Here is a 20,551-nt window from a genome sequence, read left to right on the forward strand (position 1 = left end):
ACTAATAAGCATTTATTCATGAAAAACTACTCAAAAATACTTTGCTAGGGGAAAGAAACTAAATGAAAGATTGCCGCAGTCTGGCTGGGCACAAAATCACGAGCCACTCACACCTTGTAGATTCAAACAGCAACTCTTTATTCCCAAACTCACACTGGCACTCTTGTTTTGTTTTTCTGGTACCAGGGATCAGGATTGAACCCAGGGGGTGCTTAACAACTGAGCCACACCCCCAGCTGTTTCAACTTATTTTTTTAAAATTTATTTTAGTTGTAGTTGGTATAATATCTATATTTATTCATTTTTATGTGGTGCTGAGGATAGAACCCAGTACCTCACATGTGCAAGGCAAGTGCTCTACCACTGAGCTACAGCCCCTGCCCCATACTTATTTTTTAAAATTTTGAGACAGGGCTTTGCTAAGTTTGGTAGGTCCTCACTAAATTGCTGAGACTGGCTTTCAATTTGAGATCCTCCTGCCTCAGCCTCCTTGCTGGGATTACAGGAGTGGGAACATATTCTGAGGACCCTCTGGAAGTCTTGGTCATTCACAGTTGGAGTCAATTTTACAAAATAAGTCCAAAAAAGAGGATATATACTTGACAAAATAATACAGTTAGAGTCTAATTATTATATTTTACTTGTTGTAGAAACTGTATTTGAAGCCCAAGAGAAAGGTTCATCTACGGTTTGGCTTCAGGGGGATCTTTTTTTTTTTTTTAAGCTTTATTTTTTTTAATTTTTAATATTTATTTTTCAGTTTTTGGCGGACCCAACATCTTTGTATATGGTGCTGACGATCGAACCCGGGCCGCACGCATGCCAGGCGGGCGCGCTACCGCTTGAACCACATCCCCAGCCCTCAGGGGCAATCTTTTAATACTTTGCCAGGCTCCGCTGAAAGTCCGACCGTTGTTTAGAAAAGAACTACGAATCCCAGAATTCTCTTTCCTCCATATATTTTCGCGAGAATTCCAGAGCGTGCGCTTAACCAATCCCGGCCTAGAGAGCTTGTGTTATCAACCAATGAGAAGGCGAGTGGGCGCCAAGAGGCGGGCGGCGGGAGTGCTCTAGTTTTGAAATCGGAACTTTGGCGCGGAAGCAAAAGCTGGGTCTGGCGACGGGCTGCTGACTAAAGGTATGTACATCTGGTTTGGGGAAAGCGACTGGGCTCAGGCCTTTTCGTCAAAAGGTGAGGGAAGTGGGAGCCGAATAGGGCCCCTAGACTAGCCTGTCACGATAGGGGAAAATAGGTTTCCGGGCGCTTGTGTGTAGTACTCAGGGCGATGTTTGTGAAACGCGCGTCATTTTGCTGTTTGGGTTCAGGACCTGGTGGGGTGGTAGCAGCGAAGCCACGAGTTTCACCGAATGAGATGTCTTTGGCCCTCCTGGAAGGGTTTTAGTGTCACATAGAACTGGTGGAGCCTAGAGTTTTCCAAGACATCCTTTTATGGGGAGTGATATTGAGACCCAGAGTATTAGGTCATCTGTATTTGCCCTGGACCGAACCCGCCAGTCTAACGCTCTAGTCTCCATTAAACTGTTAGATTCTTGTTACAGGTGGGAGAAACATGCAGGGTAAATGTGTGAGTTCTTATCTTATGGGAGGGGGCCCAGTGGCCATAGGAAGATCCAGGCTGGATCTCAGAACAGGTCAGAGTTGAAAGGGCCTTACAAGGAACCAGTTTTACGTGTGAGAAAAACCAAGTTAGGAGTCAGTTGTCCAGGGTCATAGAGCAGATGATCTTTGCAATTACACTTACCTACTAACAAATCCTTAGGTGGTAAAGCTGTCCTGGATTCTTGCTTTTACTTAACCATAGGTAAGCCTAAGAGGCTTGATTAGACATTCTGTAATATCTAGAACAGCAAGGGTCCAACTGTCAAAATAGCTTGATTGGAATATGTGGTTTATTCGGTTTCAGTAATTCTTGAAACTTACAATATGTGTTCTGTGTTTTGTAGTGTCTTACACAATGATGGAGGATGAGCTGGCACGCTTTGATAAAAGCATAAATGAATTTGGAAATAAGTTCAGAAACACTTTCAGTGACACTCGCTGTCAGATGGTGGGACTAAGAGATGTCTTCAAAGACTCCATTGAAGCACTTGCAGGTACCTACAGTTTAAACTTGTTTTTGCTATTCTTTTTTATTTTCTAGTGTTATTTCAGCTGAATTGAAACTTTAATTCCAATTTCTGTTCCAGAAAAGCTGTCTGTGAAATTAAAGGAAGAAGAACAAATGATTGAGATGTTTCTGGAATATCAAAATCGTATGTGAATATTGTAATATTTAGAAGCATAAAATATCACGTCAGCTATCCAAGTCACATGTGTCTCAGATAAGAGTTACAATATTTTTCATACAAAACCTAAATATTTCTTGTTCAGATTTTATTTAAATATTAGTAATTTAATTCAGAAATTCATAAGTGTATTATAGAGCTATACAGTTCTTAGGCTTTTGGTGTCATCCTGCCTATTTAGCTTCCTGACTGGCACTTTTGGGACCTTTGTCTCTGAACAGTAGGCCCCAAGTAGAGCCGTTGTGTTTGTTTTCCAGCCAACAGAGGAAATAGTGGCTTTGCCAGGATTATTCTTTTTCCCAGCAAAGACGCCTGGCTAGTTTAATGTATAAGCTTTATTACTATTTTATGTTGAGCATGTGTATGAGAGGTTTGGGTGCTTGCTGAAGCTGAGAGGTTAATAGGGCTAGGAGGACTTGTAGAGATAGTGAGCAGGACACAGGACAGCTAGAGGGATTGAAGCCAAGAAAGGGAAATGAGGTGCTGATAAGTATCAAATAGCTATATATATTTTTAAGTATTTTGGTACTTAACAATACCATGGAATAGCAAAAACTAATATTAAAGTTATTAGCATAAACACAACTGTTGTCACCTGTAAATTAATTATGTGTGTTATTTATGAAAGCTGTTGATTTTTGTGGTAGACCACAAATTCTTATGAACTTTCAGTAGATTTTTAAAATATTGTAGATAGATGTGTATTATCTACATGTAATGAAATTATCTTTTTCTTTCCAGTACTTTTACTAAGTAAATACATCTTGTATTGGACAGAAACTTCTAAGGAAAAATATTAAATCACAATGATAGCAGTCACTCTTGTTTTGTTCCTTTTAGACATGGGATTTGAAAGGTTTTTGTTTCATGTTAGAGAAATGACTTTCTATGTCTAGTTGAAGAATCAATATTGGGATTGGGTACTGAATTTATATGAAGCATCTTTGAAATGCCTGCTTATATGATGAATTTTCCTAATATTGTACCTCCTCTATATATCCAGCCATATTTGCCCTTAGGAGATTATTATTATTATTTTATATCTTTATTTTTATGTGGTGCCGAGGGTCGAACCTAGTGCCTCACGTGTGAGGAGAGCGCTCTACCACTGAGCTACAGCCCCAGCCTTAGGAGATTATTTTTAATACGTCATTATTTTATTAAGCATTATTACACCTATGTTTTCAAGTGAGATTAGTTTGTATGGTTGTTGATAGAGGGACAGTGGCTGCCTTTATTGAGTTAGTTTCTGAATTGTACTGACTTGCTCAGAGTTGCCTGCTTGCCTTCATTCCTTCCTCCCCTTCCTTCTTTCTTTTTAGTACATTTCCAAACAATTTATATAACGTTAGGACTAGCTGATTCTTCAAGGCACTGTAAAGCTATTTTCCTAGAGTTTGGTTGTCTTTGGTGGTAGATTTTGTTTATGTACTTACTTGGAATGGGGATCTGCAGGATCATGATCTTCTGATTTTCTGTTTCATTGTTTAATTTGGTATACTTATTTTAAAAAGCACTTCTGTTTCCCCATTTTTGTTTTCAGGCAAGTAGGAAAGAATACATTAGGGTTTTTTTTTTTTGTTGTTTTTCTTTGTCTTATAATTTTTGAGTCATGAGGAGATGCTTATCAAGGCATTCTTTATCAATCTTTTGAAAGTTAATTAATTTTTTTTTTGGAATTTTTTAGCTACGTGTCAGACAGCAAAGCATATATCTTGTAGTTAATACCTTGTGCTTCTTGCAGAGATCAGCAGGCAGAATAAGCTCATTCAAGAAAAAAAGGATACTCTATTAAAGTTGATCACTGAAGTAAAAGACAAAAAGCAGGAAATGGAAGTACTGACTGCAAAAATCCAGGATCTTAAGGAAGAATATTCTAGGAAAAAAGAAAGTAAGTTTCCAGTTATAAACATACTTAAAAAACTAGTCTAAATTTGAAAATGGTAATGGTTCACAATTATGTAGCATTCTGCCTGTGCTCTTTCATTGTTAGAAATGGATAATATACCTCAGGACATAGCCATCAGCTCCCTCTCTAAGGTATCAGGAAAGTTAACTAAGTGGATTTTATTTTCTCTTGTTTTGCTTAAAAGTCTTTCTCCTTTAATTTGTTATAACCAGAGTAATGATGACATTGATATGAGGGTTTAATTAAGCAGAGTGGGAGACAGTGTAACTAAATAAGATTTGCTTAGAGAAGCCTTAGTGTGATTTATGCAACAAATATTCATTGACCATACGTTCTCTGCCAGGTAATGTATGCACTTTGTTATGCTGCTTAGTCTCTTTATCTAAAACCTTTCCTGTCCTACCTTTCCTTCACTTATAAAGGAGCCTTGTTTGCCCACAAACTAAGCAATCAATCCTTTAAATCTCTTGGAAGTAACAAGTTTGTTTTGTTAATGCTTTTTCTTGTAGAGGTCTATCCAAAACTAAATCGTGAAATTGTTATTTTTTATCTGCCAAGTATTACTTAGGGATTATTGTGCTAACTTAAAAAAATATAATTAGCATGAAATAGGCTGTTTTCTCATGAGAAATAGTTATACCTAAAGGAGTAGAATTTTATTTTTCCCCCCATGAAGCAATTAGTTTGTCCTTGGATATATTGAAAAACCAAAGTAGATAAAAGAAGTCTATTTCTTTGTTAGCCATACAAATCCCTGGCCTAATTATCTGTATCTCAAGCAATTTTTTTCTCTAATCTTGAATGAATAGAGAAACTCCTTTTGCTATCAGAAGATGGAAAGTGAATAAATTTAAACAGATTTATGACTTGCATCATTTTAATGTTTATGTTCAAGTTTCTTAAAATTAATTGAATGAGCATTGTTATTTAAAATATTTGATTAAAAACTAAGTGCCATGGTGTGTTCCTCTAATTCCAACTACTCAGAAGGCTGAAGCAGGAGGATCATGAGTTTGAGGCCAGCCAGAGTAATTTAGTGAGTTAAAATAAAAGAGTGCTAGAGATGTAGCTTTTCTTTGTCTTATAATTTTTGAGTCATGTTCAGTTCCCAGTAATGCAAACAGAAATGAAAATAACAACAAAAATACATTGAAATATTGTGATTTTTTTTTTTAATTACAGCTATTTCTAATGCTAACAAAGCTAATAAAGAGAGATTGAAAAGACTGCAGAAATCAGCAGATTTGTACAAAGATCGACTTGGACTAGAAATTAGAAAAATTTATGGTAAGTGAAAGGCCAAGGTTCATTGTCGGAGATTAAAATGCACACACACAGACAGCAGTGACAAAGATGAAGCACTTTACTGCAAGCTGGTGCTAGTTTATATAGAAAGTGAGAGTCAGTTATCTTAAACCAGGAAGCTCCCGGGGCCAATCATAGTAAAGGTCAGGTCATCACCTACGGTGCATGCATGTACGCCCTGCATAAGATTCATGGGGGGCACGAACTGTCCACGAGTATGGAAGATGGGAGGGCCAGTTAGAAGATTTTCAAAACAACTTGTTATCCGCCCACTGGCAACTTGCCCGCTGCCAAGTTGCATTAGGGGCTCCTTATCTGAAAGGCCCGGGGAGTTCTAGCTGCCTACTGGCAATTTGCCCACTGCCATGTTTGAAAGGCCCCGGGGAGTTCTCAGGGAGACTCCCAACAGTAAGCATATTAATTTAAGTACAATATAGGAGATTAGAGAAAGTATGTTGTTTTAGTCAGCTTTTGCATCTCTGTAGCCAAAATACCCAACAAGAACAGCTTAGAAGAGAAGTTTATTTCCACTCATGATCATATCTAAAGTCTCAATCCATTAACTCCATTGCTATGCTCCCAAGGTGAGGCCCCATATCAAGGGGGAAAAGCCCAGTAAAGGAAAGCTGCTCAGCTCAAGGCAATCAGGAAGCAGTGAGAGAGGGAGAGGAGGGGGCCACAGAGAAGATGCATCCTTCTAGGACACATCTCCAGTGACCCACCTCCTCCAGCCACACCACACCCCCACCTCCCCACAGTTACCACCTAGTCATTTAAACTAGGGTGGCTAATTAGGTTACAGCTCTCCAAGTCCAATCGTTTCACCTCTAAACATCCTTGCATTCATGTGGCAGCTTTTGGAAAACACTTCATGTGCAAACCATAACATCTTCATTTTCTTTGTTTTAAATATTTTTTTAATAGTAGATGGACACAGTATCTTTATTTTATTTATTTATTTTTATGTGGTGCTGAGGATCAAATCCAGTATGTCATGCATGTGAGGTAAGCGCTCTACCACTGAGCCACAATCTCAGCCTCCATAACATCCTTATGTTGAGGAGAATTTTTAAAATATTTTAAACTAAAATAATGACATTATTAGCTTTTCAGAAAATAGGTAAAAATTACAATTTGTTGTGATAGCCTAAAAACTGGTCATTTTAAAATGATGATGTAATTATCCACTCTATAGCACAATTTATTTCATCTTTTATTGATTGTTTAATACATGCATTGCTTCTGACAGCATTTGGATTTTTCCCAGTTTTTCCATTTTAGAAATACTACAGCAAACATAGTCTTACCTAGTTTCTTATATAATTTCCATGAAATTATTTCCCAGAGAGGAATTACTAGCTTGCACATGAATATTTTTATGGCTGCTACATGAATATATTGCCTCTCTGTAGCAATGCTGTTGATTCGGTTCTCTCCAAGATCACCCTTAGGTTTGGTGATTCACTGGGACTCAGCGTATATAGTGGTCATCCTTTAGCCATGGGGAAGAGAAGGTACCTTCCAAGATGCCCAGTGGATTCCTAAAATTGCAGATAATATTGAATCCTTTATTTACTATGTTTTTTCTGTACCTTTACCTAGGAGATTCTTTTACCTTTGCACTTAATGGAAGCATTTCATAGCTTCTTGTTGCCATATCCAAATTACCACCATCATTATTTTTGGACTTTGGGACCATTAGGTTAAATACATAAGTTCCGCAATACTGTGACATACTGTGACAGTTAATCTTAACTGAGATGGCTACTAAATGACCACCCATAAGGAGGCAGGTACTGAATACAATGAGGATATGCTAGACAAAGGGATGACTTATGTTCTAGGTAGACAATAGGATGGCATGTGTTTCATCACACTACTCAGAACAATGCACAAATTTAAACTTATGAAATGTTTATTTTTTATTTTCCATTTAATATTTTTGGAACTTTGTTGATTGTAGGTAACTGAAACCACAGATAAGGGAGGACTACTATTACAGAATTGTAGTCATGGCTAAGATTGGTTGTAGCAAGAGGATACAAAACAGCTTCAGCACAGAAGAAAGTCACACAGTACAGTCTAGGGGGAAACTAGGCACAAGATATCCGAATCCTTTCCCAGTAAAACCACACAGGACACACTTAATTCCTTCAAGCATCAAATTGTGATGTCACATGTGATAAAGTATTGTCAACTGAAAACTCACTGGATACTCTGGAAGCTCTGCCTGATTTTCCTTGAACTTGATTTCACACATCTTTTTCCTTTGCTGACTTTGTTTCCTTCTTTTGTAAGTCCCAGTGAATTATCAAACCTGGGTGATCTTGGGAATCCAAGATACCAATCAAGGGCCACCCTAGCAAGCAGGGCTTTCCAAGGTTCTACAGAGAACCATCTCAGATCTACTTTATTAACTCTTTTATGCCTACCTATCTATAATGTCCAAGTGAACACATTTCATTGTATTCTTGCCAGTTTGAAACCAAGACCAAGAAATCTCTGAAATAAAAGAATTTATTGAGCAGCTACAGATGTTAGTTGGAAATAAAAGACCCATCATGGAACAAGTTCCCATAGCAACAAATACCAGGCCAGATCTAAGAGCATTTTCTAATAATGAAAATTCAGGGAAAGAAGGCATATGTTGTTTACGTTGAACATACATTATTGGTTGTAGTTAAGAGAGAAGGGATTATGAAAAGGGGGGTGGAGCTTTAGGATACAAGGACAGTTCATGAGGAAAAGTAATTACTACTTTAAATTGGCTGGGGTTCTACTGAGGTTGCATTGTTACCTAGAGCATTGTGATGGGGACTGAGGTAAAATTTTAATATACATTCAAGAATGTGAACTGGTTTTTCCTTTTTGGCCCATAGTTGGTTAACTGAGAAGACTTCCCCCATTTCTCCTTTCCTTTGTCATCCAGCACTTAAATTTAAGATATCTCAGAATTTTTTCTCTTATCACCAGAATTGTATTTCTAAAAAGCTTTGTGTTGTTTTGTCAATTAACTAGACAGGAATAGAGCTTTTTTTTTAAAGTGCATTTCTTTAATGAAGGAATATATGACCATTTTTTTCTATTTGTTTACTCATTTTATTTTATTTGAGTCCTTTACCCATGTACCTATTAGTCTTGTTTCCCATCAGTTGGAGTGAGTTTTTAGTAAATAATAATAACAATAACCTTTGGTTAGATGAAAATAAAAGGTTCAGCTCTGAACTTTTGATGTATTGAATTCTAAATATATATTCACTGTCCTCCTGGGGTGCTTTTTTGTTTTGTTCTGTTTTTAAACAGCCAGTTTTAAGCCTTTAAAATTATTTTTAGATTTTAAATAGAACTTTATCATAGTATATCAAAGTCAGGAAATAATGTTTTAAGGAAGTGTGATATGATGGAATAGCTCTTTGATCTTTCTCCCAATTTCCTGACATACAAATCCTAAAATCCTTGGAATCACAAAATTAATACATACCTTTTTGTATGCTGATGTGTTGACTGATGTCAGGCAGCCTCTCGGTAGCTTCAGAATGGTGGCTGGCCACCTAAAAGATGAAGGCAGGATTAAAGGGCTGGGGCTTTCAGCTCTATCCTCCAGCCGCTGAAGAGGGATGAGGGGATAGGGGATGGGTTTGGTTTATTGTCCATGATTTAGTCAGTCATTCCTACATAATGAAGCTTCCACAAAAAGATTGGGTCTGGAAGCTTTGAGATAGCTGAACATGAAGAGTTTCCTGGATGGTGGTGCATGGGAAAGGGCATACAAGCTCCAGGATCCTTCTAAACCTTGCCTATAAATCTCTCCATCTCTATTCTTTGTAACATCCCTCATAATAAAGTGGTAAATAAGTAAAGTGTTTCCTGGATTTTTGTATGCTGTTCAAGCAAATTAATTGAACAGGAGGGGATTGAGGCAGTGGGCAGTATCTAAATAGATAGTATCAGAACTGAATTGAATTTGGGGACAACTAGCTAGTGTCTACTGCAGAACTGATTGATTGCTTGGTACAAGGGTTGGGGGTAGATAGCTCCACACATATAGTCACAGAAGAGTTCTGTTTGATTGTTGAGTAAGAGAATAGGAAAAACACTTCAGCTTTTTTTTTTTTCCTTTTGTTTTTCTCCCCTTATATTCTCAGAGAAAGTGAGAACTCAAATTAAATCCTCCATTTTGCCTGAGCATCTTATGAAATGTTTCTTCCTTGGCATGCATTCTTCCCATTACTGTTAGCAGTTTAAAAATCTGGTGTACTAACATAATTATTTCATTTTAAAGATAATACTTTTGAAGATTCTGAAGGGTTTTATCATTAAAAGAATTTTTAATGAAATTTCCTAATTTCTTATGCTACAGAAACAAATAAGATGCGTGGGAATTTATATTTTGTGGCATCTGTCTTGAATTTCTGCCAGGCATTTACTCCTTTGGGAGAATTTGAAGGTCTCTTGGAAATTGAATTTAAGTCTAGGTAACTAGAAAAGTGTCAGATTAAATTTGACGATGCTTATTTTTTTATTAATGTGTTTTAGTTGTACAAAATGTTGAGATTTGTTGTTACATATACTTAATATCACAATATAATTTGGCTAATATCATTCTCTAGTATTAACCCTTTTCCTCCCCTCCTCTCTATGTATGTTCATTTCCTCTACTCCACTGATCTCCCTTTGATTTCCACAACTTTTTCCTTTTTTCCTCTCTAGTTTCCGCATAGAAAAGAAAAGATATGACTTTTGGTTTTCTGAGTTTGGCTTATTTTGTTTCAATTAATGTTCTCAAGTTCCATTCATTTTCCTGCAAATGAAATAGTTTCATTCTTTATGGCTGAATAAAATCCATCATGTACATATGCCACATTTTCTTTATCCCTTCATCCATTGGCAAATACCTACTTTGGCTATTGTGCATTGTGGTGCTAGAAATATGGGTGGGCAAGTATGGTTATAGTATGCTGACTTTATTTCTTGAGGATAAATATTAAGGAGTAGTATGACTGGGTCATATGGTGGTTCCATTCTTAGTTTTTTCAGGATCTTCCATGCTGATTTTCATAGCATAGTGCTTATACTAATTTATAGTCCCATCCGCAATGTAAGTGTTCCTTTTTCTCCACATCCTCTCCAGCATTTATTATTGTTTGTATTCTTGATGGCTGCCATTCTAATTGGAGTGAGATGAATCTTGATGAAGTTTTGATTGGATTTTCCTACTTGCTAAAGATGTTGAACATTTTTTCATATATTTGTTAGACATATGTATTTCTTCTTTTGAGAAGTGTCAGTTCATTTTCCCATTTATTAACTGGGTTATTTGATTTTTTTGGTGTTAAGTTTTTTATCCATTCTGGATATTAATCCTCTGTCAGAAGACTAGGTTCTCTCTTCACATTTTTAATTGTTTCCTGTACTGTGCAGAAGCTTTTTGAATTTGATTTCATCCCATTTATTAACTCTTGGCATTATTTCGTAAGCTTTAGAGAAGTCCTATTGAAAAGCCATTGCCAGAGCCTATATGTTGGAGTGTTGACCCTATGTTTTCTTCTAGGAGTTGCATAGTTTCTAATTCTTATGTCTTATGTCTTTGATCCATTTTGAGTTGACTTTTGTACAAGGTGAGAGATAGGATCTAGTCTTAGTCTTCTACGTACGAATAACAAGTTTTCCCTGCACCATCTGTTACAAAGGCTGTCTTTTCTCCAACATGTATTTTTGGTACCTTTGTCAAGGATCAGATGACTGTATCTGTAGGTTTGTCTTTGTGTCTTCTATTCTGTACCATTGGTCTCTGTGTCTTTCTTTTTTTTGCCAGTACCATGCTTTTTTTTTTTTTTTTAAACTATAGCTTTATAGTATAATTTGTGGTTGGGTATTGTGCTGCCACCAGCATTGCTTTTATGCTTAGAATTGCTTTGGTTATTCTAGTCTTTTATTTTTTCCAAATAAATTTTAGGATCTTTTTTTTTTTTTTTTTTTGGTTCTGTGAAGAATGTCATTGGTGTTTTGATGATATATTGCTTTTGGTGGAATGGCCATTTTTAACAATACTAATTCTGCCTGTCCATGAACACGGGAGGTCTTTCCATCTTATGTTTTCTTCAGTTTCTTTCTTCAGTGTTCTATGGTTTTTCATTGTAGAAGTCTTTCACCTCCTTGGTTAGATTTATTCCTAGGTGTTTTATAATTTTTTCAAGGCTATTTTGAGTGGAATAGATTTCCTGATATCTTTCTCTGAATAGTTATTATTGATATAAAGGAGAGCTATTGACTTTTGTATGTTAATTTTGTAAACTGCTACTTTGCTGAATTTGTTTATTATCACTAGAGAAGTCTTCTGGTAGAGTTCTGATTCTTCTAGATATAGGATCATGTCATCAGCAAGCATAGATAACTCGACTTTTTTTTCCATTTGTTCCCCTTTAATATCATTCTCTTGCCTGATTGCTCTGGCTAGGATTTCAAGAACTATATTGACAAGAAATTAATTGAAAAAAATAACTGGGTAAATGACAGAAAGATCAGTAGAGTAGAGGGAATGGAAAGAAGAGGTACTTGGGACTGAATTAGAGCAAAATATATTTCATGCTTTTATAATTATGTTAAAATGGATTCTTCTGTCATGTATAATTAAAAAGAATCAATCAACAAAAATAAATAAATAAAAATAAATTAAAAATGCCTCCCTTCAGAAAAAAGAACTATATTGAATGGGAGCAGTGAATGTCTTATTCTGAGTTTTAAAGGAAATGCTTTCAGTTTTTCTCCATTCACTATTATGCTGGCTTTGTTTTTGTTATATATAGCCTTTATTATGTTGAGGTAAGTTCTTTCTATCCCTAGTTCCTTCATTGTTTTTATCATGAATGGGTGCTAAGCTTTTTCAGAGCTTTCTGTGCATCTATTGAGTTGACTCCTTGATTTTTGTCATTAATTGTTTTTAAGGTGGTGAATTACATGTATTGATTTAAGTTGTTAACCATTCTTCCAACCCTGGGATAAAACCAACTTGGTCATGACGGACAATCTTCTTAATATGCTCTTGAACACAATTTGCTAATAATTCACTAGGGATTTTTGCATCTAAGTTCATCAAGGATATTGGTCTGTAATTTTCTTTCTTTGATGTATCCTTTTATCTGATTTTGGTATGAGGATAAAACTGGCTTTATTGAATGAATTTGGAAGTACTCCATCACTTTCTATTTATTGGACAAATTTGAGGAGCGTTGGGATTAGTTCTTCTTTAAAGGTCTGGTAGAATATAGCTGAGAATCTATCTGGTTTAGGGCTTTTCTTTTTGGAAGACTTTTTATTACTGCTTCTATCTCATTGCTAGCTGTTGGTCTATTTAGTTTTTTTATGTTCTCCAGATTCAGTTTTGACAGGTCTTGTGTCTGAAAATGTATCATTTTATTTTTGGTTTTCCAATTTATTGGAGTATAAACTTTTAAAATATTCCTTAATAATCCTCTGGATTTCTATGATGTCTTGGATGATTTTTTCTTTTTACATCTCTAATTTTATTAATTTGGATCTTTGCTCATTCTCTTTTGGTTAGTTTTACTAAGGCTTAATCAATCTTGTTTTCTTTTCAAAAAACTAATTGTTCATTACATTTATTCTTTGTATTGTTTTTATATTCTCTATTTCATTGATTTTGGCTCTGATCTTAATTATTTTCTTCCTTCTACTATTTTGGAAATGTTTTGTTCTTGGTTTTTGAGGGCCTTGAGATGCAATATTAGATTTTTTTTTTTTTTAATTTGGAATCTTTCTAATTCTTTTACATAGGCACTCATAGTTATAAACTTTCCCTTTAGAACCACTTTCGTAATGTCCTAGAGGATGTTGTGTCATAACTATTCTCTTTTGATTCCAAGAATTTTTGAATTTCTTCCTGATTTCTTCTATCACCCATCATCATTCAAAAGTATATTGTTTAATCTTCATATGTTTATATAGTTTCTGTAGGTTTTTCTTAACATTGATTTGTAATTTCATTCCATTATCATCAGATAAGGTTTTGTTTTTTGTATTTGCTAAAAGTTGCTTTGTGACCTAAAATATGGTCTGTTTTAGAGAAGGATCATGAGCAGATGAAAAGAGAGTATTTGGCTCTTTGGGGATGAAATAGTCCACAAATGTATGTTAATTCCATTTGATTTATATTTTTTAAGTTTGAAGAGTCTTTGCTGAGTTTATATCTGTATAACCTATTTATTGTTGAGAGAGATCTGTTGAAATTACCCTAATATTATTATACTGGGATCTGTCTGAGTCTTTTACTCAAAAAGTGTCTTTTAAGTAAGGTGCACCAACATTTTGGAGATAAATATTTACTATTGTTACAGCTTCTTGTTGGATTGTTCCCTTTACCAGTATAAAGTGTATTATTTTGTCTTTAATGTCTTGAAGTCAGCTCTGTTGAATATAAGAGGAGTTACTCCTGCTTGTTTTGGGGCTCCATTTGCATGGTATATCAATTTCCTTCCTTTCACTTTCAGCTTGTGGCTCTCTTTTCCCATTAATATATAGTTGGGTTTTGTTTTTTAATCCATTCACCTTGGCTATGTCTTTTAATTGGAGAGTTGAAACCATTTACATTCAATATTGTTAGAGAGATGTATCTTAATTCTCGCCATTTTAATTTATTTCTAATGTTTAATTTGGTCCCATTTCTCATTTGCTTAGCTACTCTTCAAATGAGATTTATTCATTCAAATGGGATTTGTTTTTTCTTATTTCTTCTCTGTGTAGTATATCCTTATTTTCTGTAGTTTAAGCTTAGTAGTTTTAAATTCTTTCAGTTTCTGCTTATCTTAGAAGGATTTTATTTCTTCTTTGATTCTAAAGGATAGCTTTGCTGGATATAGTAATCTTGAATAAAGATTCTTTTCTTTCACAGCTTAGAACACATCATTCTAAGCCCTCCTGGATTTTAGAGTTTGTGCTGACAAGTCAGAAGTATTTTGTTTGGCTTGATTCTAAATGTAATCTGATTCCCCAATCCTGTTGAGCCTGTTAAATTTCCATCCTTGTTCTGTATGTTTTAGGCATTTTAATTATAATGTGTCATGGAGTGGTTCATTTCTGATTGCATCAGTTTGGGGTTCTTAAAGTCTGTTGTATCTGGATATTCATCTTATTCTCAAGATTTGGAAATGTTTTTCTTATTTCCCTGAAGAGGTTATCCATGCCATTAGCCTGTATCTCACAACCCCTTTTGATTTCAATGATTCTTAAATTTGGTCTTTTTAAAATACAAGAGTTCTTGTATTTTCTGGTCATGGTTATTTTAATTTCTTTAATAATTGTCTGAATATTCAAGGCTACTCTCTTTATCTTGTAGCTGAGATTCTGTCTTCAGCATGGTATGCTCTTAGACTTTCAACTGAACATTTTGTGTGTTTATTATATCTTTCATTTCTAAAATTTCTATTTGTTTCTTTTTCAATATCTCTGTCTCCTTATTGAATTCCTCATTTATATCCTGTACTGACTTCGTTAATTCATTCAGTTGTTTTTCTTTGTTCTCTTGAAATTCATTGATCGTTTTTATGCTCGTTCTTTGGTATTTAATCCACTTTATTTATTTATTTTTTTCGAGTCAGTTGCTGGTGAATTATAAAATTTAGGAGGCATTATGTTATCTTTATATATTTCTTGTATTCCTGTGTTGGGTTTTATACATGTATTGGAATGGATTTCTCTTCCACTTTGTGTGGAATGTGGGCTTTTTTAGGGACAGCATTCTCTTGCCAAAGTGTTCTAGAGTGATCTGAATTGAGATTCCTCATAGGTGTGGTGTCCACAGCCTTTGTGTTAATTCCGTTTGTGTTTTAAGAGTGTAAGAGTGTATGTCCATTGGTGAGACCTGGAGAAGTATGGCTAAAGTTTGAGCATGATTAAATTTGTATGTAGAGTAAGGTGCACTATCTTTTGCCTGGGTTTATTAGCCAAGCAGCATCTCTGTACTATGAACTTGTAGTGTTCCAATAGATTCTCAGCACCTTTCTGAGAAATAGTGTCTCCACTACTTGAATCCTGAGCCACAGAGCAATTGGAAATGCAGCCTTTCTCTAATTTGCCATTGCTTGGCCCCAAGCCTGTTTGAATTGGCATGGATTACTAACCATGCCTTTTTATTGTAGTAAAATACATATATAACATAAAGTTTGCCATTTTAACCATTTTTAAACGTACAATTCATTATATTCACAATGTTGTGCAACCATCATCAACCTTATCTATTTCAAAATTTTTTATCATCCTAAACAGAAGCTCTGTATCACTAAGTAATAACTTCCCATTCTTCCTTCCCCAAGTCCCTGGTAACCTCTACTTTCTGTTTCTATGAATTTGTGTATCCTAGATATTTTTATAAAATGAAATCATACAATATTTATCCTTTTGTGTCTGGCTTATTTCACCTAGAATTTATGTTTTCAAGGCTTATCCATGTTGTGGTATGTATCAGAGCTTTCTTCCTTTTTATGGCTGGTCAATGTTTATAGCATATTTATACCACATTTTGTTTATCCATTCATCTATTCGGGAATACTAGGTTGTTTCCACTTTGGGCTACTGTGAATAATGCTGCTGTGAACACTGGCATATATTTATCTTTTTGAGTCTCTGTTTTTTTATTGTTCAGTTGTAGGAGTTTTTAAATATATATTCTGTGAATTCGAGACTTAATGGATGTATGATTTACTAATATTTTCTTTCATTTTGGGTGATGTCTTTTCATTTAGTATCCTTTGAAGGACAAAAGCTTTTCATTTCAATAATATACAATTTACCTATTTTTTGGTACAGGCATTGAAAATTCATAGAAACACCAAGTGCTTTGATGTAGTCATCAAAAATAGGTAAATTGAATATCATTTAAATAAAAAAAAACATAAACATTATACTTAAATGGCAATGTATTTTAAAACTAATTTGTAACTTCTACATTTGGAAAAGAAGTAGTTCTATATACTTAGCAGTGCATGTACTGATCAAAGAAGGGTTAAAAAAGCTTATCTCCATTGAAAGCTTTGGTCCTCCAAAATATTTTCATAATAAATAATCTTTTTTTTTTCAGGTAATAAATTGCAGTTTATATTCACTAATATTGATCCTAAGCATCCTGAGCGCCCCTTTATGTTTTCTCTGCATCTAAATGAAGCAAGAGACTATGAAGGTATGTACTTAAATTTCTTAACTTGTGCTTAAGATTGGCATCCCTGGTTGTTATTTGAATCAGAATGTAAAGTAATATGAAGGTAAATAGTATTCCCAGAAGGCATTGCTTCCTTCACCAGTGTTGCTTCTTGAGATTTGTCTTCTATAGGATATGAATATCATTTTAATTTATAGATATCATCTTGAAGCTTTAATAAGTAACATATCTTCAAGATGACATAATGGCTGAAAAGTCTAGAAGACCAAACATTACTATACTTCATGTGCAAATATGAACTACCCTTTTAAGAATTCAAAGCTGGGACTGGGGATGTGGCTCAAGCGGTAGCGTGCTCGCCTGGCATGGGTGCGGCCCGGGTTCGATCCTCAGCACCACATACAAACAAAGATGTTGTGTCCGCAGAGAACTAAAAAAATAAATAAATAAATATTAAAAAAAAAAAAAAAAAGAATTCAAAGCTAACGTTATAAAGAACATAAAGAATATCTCTACCTGAATGTGAATATTATAGTTTAGTCAAGTCAGCAACTTTAAAATCATATGTAAAATCATCATAATGTGATCATTTGCTTTCCCAAAAATAAATTTAAATAAACAAACTATCCCATCCTGAAAATCTCACACATTGATATTGTAGGTTAGTTATTGATTCTGTAGCAAGCCGAAAAACCTTTGATTTATAGGAAATGTATCTATGATTGCTAATAGCATGAACAATGAAAGAGTGGAAATATGTTTATCTCTTTTTTATTCTAATGGCCCTGTACAAGTAATTAATTTATCAGAATTCAAAAAAAAAAAAAAAGAAAGAAAAATGGCCGTATGCAGTAGTGCACGACTATAATCCCAGCAGCTCTGGAGGCTGAGGCAGGACAATTGAGAGTTCAAAGCCAGTCTCAGCAAAAGCAAGGTACTAAGCAACTCAGTTAGACCCTGTCTCTAAATAAAATTCAAAATAGGCTGGGGATGTGGCTCAGTGGTTGCATGTCCCTGAGTTCAATCCCTAGTACCAAAAAAAAAAAAAAAGATCATCATACCTATGCTATCATTTAAAGTATTTCTAGCTGACAGACACTTCAGTTAGCTGCAGAGTTAGCTCTGGTCGTGCCCTCGTGACTCAGTTGAATATATATTTTGAGAATCTAATTAATCTGTAATTGCTTGGTTTCTTTTTTTTCTTCTTTAGTAAATATCTTCCAATCTAATGAGTGCTAGATTTTAAAAGGCAAACTCAAAAAATTCTTACCTAGCTCTTCAAATTTCTGTAAATTATAATTCCTTTATTAGCTTATAATTTCATAGTATTTCATAGTGTATTAAAGTAGAATCCACAGGATAAATTTTGAACCCATGCTTTTTGCTATTATGCCTCTGCTATGATCATGGTCTTTGTCCTCAGCTATTTCTACTGAAGAGCTGGAAATCCAGTATGGTTGAATTTCTTCCCCTTGAACAGAAAACAATTTGATGGTAGAGAAAGCTGGATCATTCTTTTTCTTTGATCACCGTCACTGGAGACTTGTTCCTTGTGCATCATCTGGTATTCTACATATGAGGGCCACACTGTTATTTGTGACTTTGAGTCTCACTTGTTTAATAGGCTGTAAATACCATTTCTGGAATAGCATCCATTTCTAATGACTTCCATTTTATTTGTAAGTAAAACCTTAGGTGTTTCTTTCTATAATTGAAGTTATTAGGGAATGACATTCAAAGTTGTTCTCTTTTTGATTCAGTGGCCTGAAACTAGAAGTCATTTAGACCAAAGTTTTGCAGAGAAAAATGACTTGAATGTTAAATTGTTAAGACAGTTTAAGTACCTAAAAATAATATATATAGGTCTAAGATGTGGGAAATGGCATTCTGCATCACTAAGCTCTTCAATCCCTTGAATACCATCTGTTTAAATTTAAAACAGGTTTGTAGTATTTAAGATTTGAATATTTAGAGATTAAACAAAGGAAAGGTCCAAAAGATAGTTAGCATGTGAAAATCAAGTGTATCATTTTATGCTGAAAGCATTTCAGAGAAATGTAATTAACATTCAAATCAAATGAAAGCATCTACATTAGAAATAGTCTCTCCCACACACAGTAAAACCCTCATTTATATTATTTTCTTTTTTTTTTTTCCTTCTAGTATCAGATAGTGCTCCTCATCTTGAGTGCCTAGCAGAATTTCAAGAGAATGTAAGGAAGACCAACAATTTTTCAGCTTTTATTGCCAATGTTCGGAAAGCATTTACTGCTATGGTTTATAATTAATGTATAAATGTACATAACAAGGTTGGTTTTTTTGTCATTTCTTTATAAAAGAATGCCCATCTTATTGTCTGGCTATAGTTCTTTGGTGTTTTTGTGATATTTATGTGGTATGAAGGAAACAAGCATATATTACCTCAAAATATTCCTCTTTGACATAAATACCTAATTAGAGCTGAAGATGGTCAAGAAGCAGAGTCAGAAAAGCTACCTTCCCTCCTGCTATTTGCCTTGAAGCAGAATGTAAAATATGATAATTTGCTTTCCCAAAAATAAATTTAAATAAACAAACTATCCCACCCTGAAAATCCCACACATTGATAATGTATGTTAGCTATTAATTCTGCAGTAGACTGAAAAGCCTACTTATTAAAGTTCCAAGATTATATCTATTAAGGAAAGACAGAAGTTAATCACTGAAGAGAGCTATCATTGGCTCAGAACAAACCTGCTTCATTGATTTACTCCCCTTAACTTACCTTCCCTGTTTCCCACATCTAGAAGCCCGAACTCTTTCGTCTTGCCACTTTTCTAAAAACATATTACTCTTTGTTGAAGATGAACCAGAGTTCTAAACCACTGCTTTGAGTTATCTTTCACTGAGGTTAGGAGACCTTAATAAACCTTGTTTTTCCTTTTATTAACTTGAGTTTTGTTACAGGGGTCTGTGCACAATATAAACTTGAGGGTTGAAGATAAATTATGTTTCATCCCTGAAAGGTGTATTTCTTTAAAATATTTAATTAAAATCTTCAGGAGTATTGATAAGGTAAAATGTGTCTTAAAAATGAAAAATAGTTAATAAGTATATGCTTTTATTTGTTTGGTACTGGGGATTGAAACCAAGGGTGTTTTACCACTGAGCTACATCCCTAGCTGCAGCCCTTTCTTTCTTTCTTTATTTTGAGACAGGATCTCATTAAGGTGTGAGCCTACTATCTTAGCCTCCAAAGTTGCTGGGATTATAAGTGTATGCCACCACAATTGGCTGTTTGTTTGTTTTAAAGTATCAGAGTCGGGTAGTTTATTCCTAGCACTGAGATTGAGAATTTGTACACTGTGCCTTACTATTCTCTAAGCTTGTGAAGGTCATTCAAAGATTTAAAAAATGGACCAAATTTGGAGTTGATAAAGTACTTGGCAAAATAAAGATTACTGTCTACTATCATCCTAATATCATAAGAAAAAGAGAAGAATATTTTTTCTTACACTAAGAGGGATCTGCCCCTAGAATAAAAGATAATCCTTTACTTCAGAAGAAGATTGGCAATATCCTACTAAGATATCCAGAAAAGGGCATATTTTCAAAATTTCAAAGGCAAAGATTTAATTGTAATATTTGTACCATGTAATTCTGGTCTGTATATAAGTTAACCACATTGAGTCTATTTAACACAGACTAGATCCACATCTTGATTTGTTCCAGAATCTAGTTTTTGTCACCATCCTTTCCTTGTATATTTGATTGTATGTAGGTGTGCTGAAGTTGCATAATAATGTTTCAAGATATCATGGGCACAATTAAAAGACCATAGAATAAAGGATTCCATGGTCCTTCTGCTGTCTTCTCTCTAA

At 34.7% G+C, this 20,551-nt stretch overlaps 1 protein-coding gene across 1 annotated transcript; it reads left to right on the forward strand.

The window, feature by feature from the left end:
• Positions 1-1,098: 1,098 nt before the first annotated feature.
• On the forward strand, positions 1,099-19,043 carry Spc25 (SPC25 component of NDC80 kinetochore complex). Its single transcript, XM_027946125.2, has 7 exons — positions 1,099-1,138; positions 1,966-2,115; positions 2,209-2,274; positions 4,052-4,198; positions 5,399-5,503; positions 16,614-16,712; positions 18,855-19,043. The coding sequence occupies exons 2-7, from the start codon at positions 1,977-1,979 to the stop codon at positions 18,977-18,979; spliced, it is 681 nt and encodes a 226-aa protein (XP_027801926.1). The 5' UTR covers positions 1,099-1,138; positions 1,966-1,976; the 3' UTR covers positions 18,980-19,043.
• The last annotated feature ends 1,508 nt before the right edge of the window (positions 19,044-20,551 follow it).

Source organism: Marmota flaviventris, chromosome 11 (genome assembly GCF_047511675.1).
Source record: "Marmota flaviventris isolate mMarFla1 chromosome 11, mMarFla1.hap1, whole genome shotgun sequence".
Taxonomy (NCBI): Eukaryota; Metazoa; Chordata; class Mammalia; order Rodentia; family Sciuridae; genus Marmota; species Marmota flaviventris.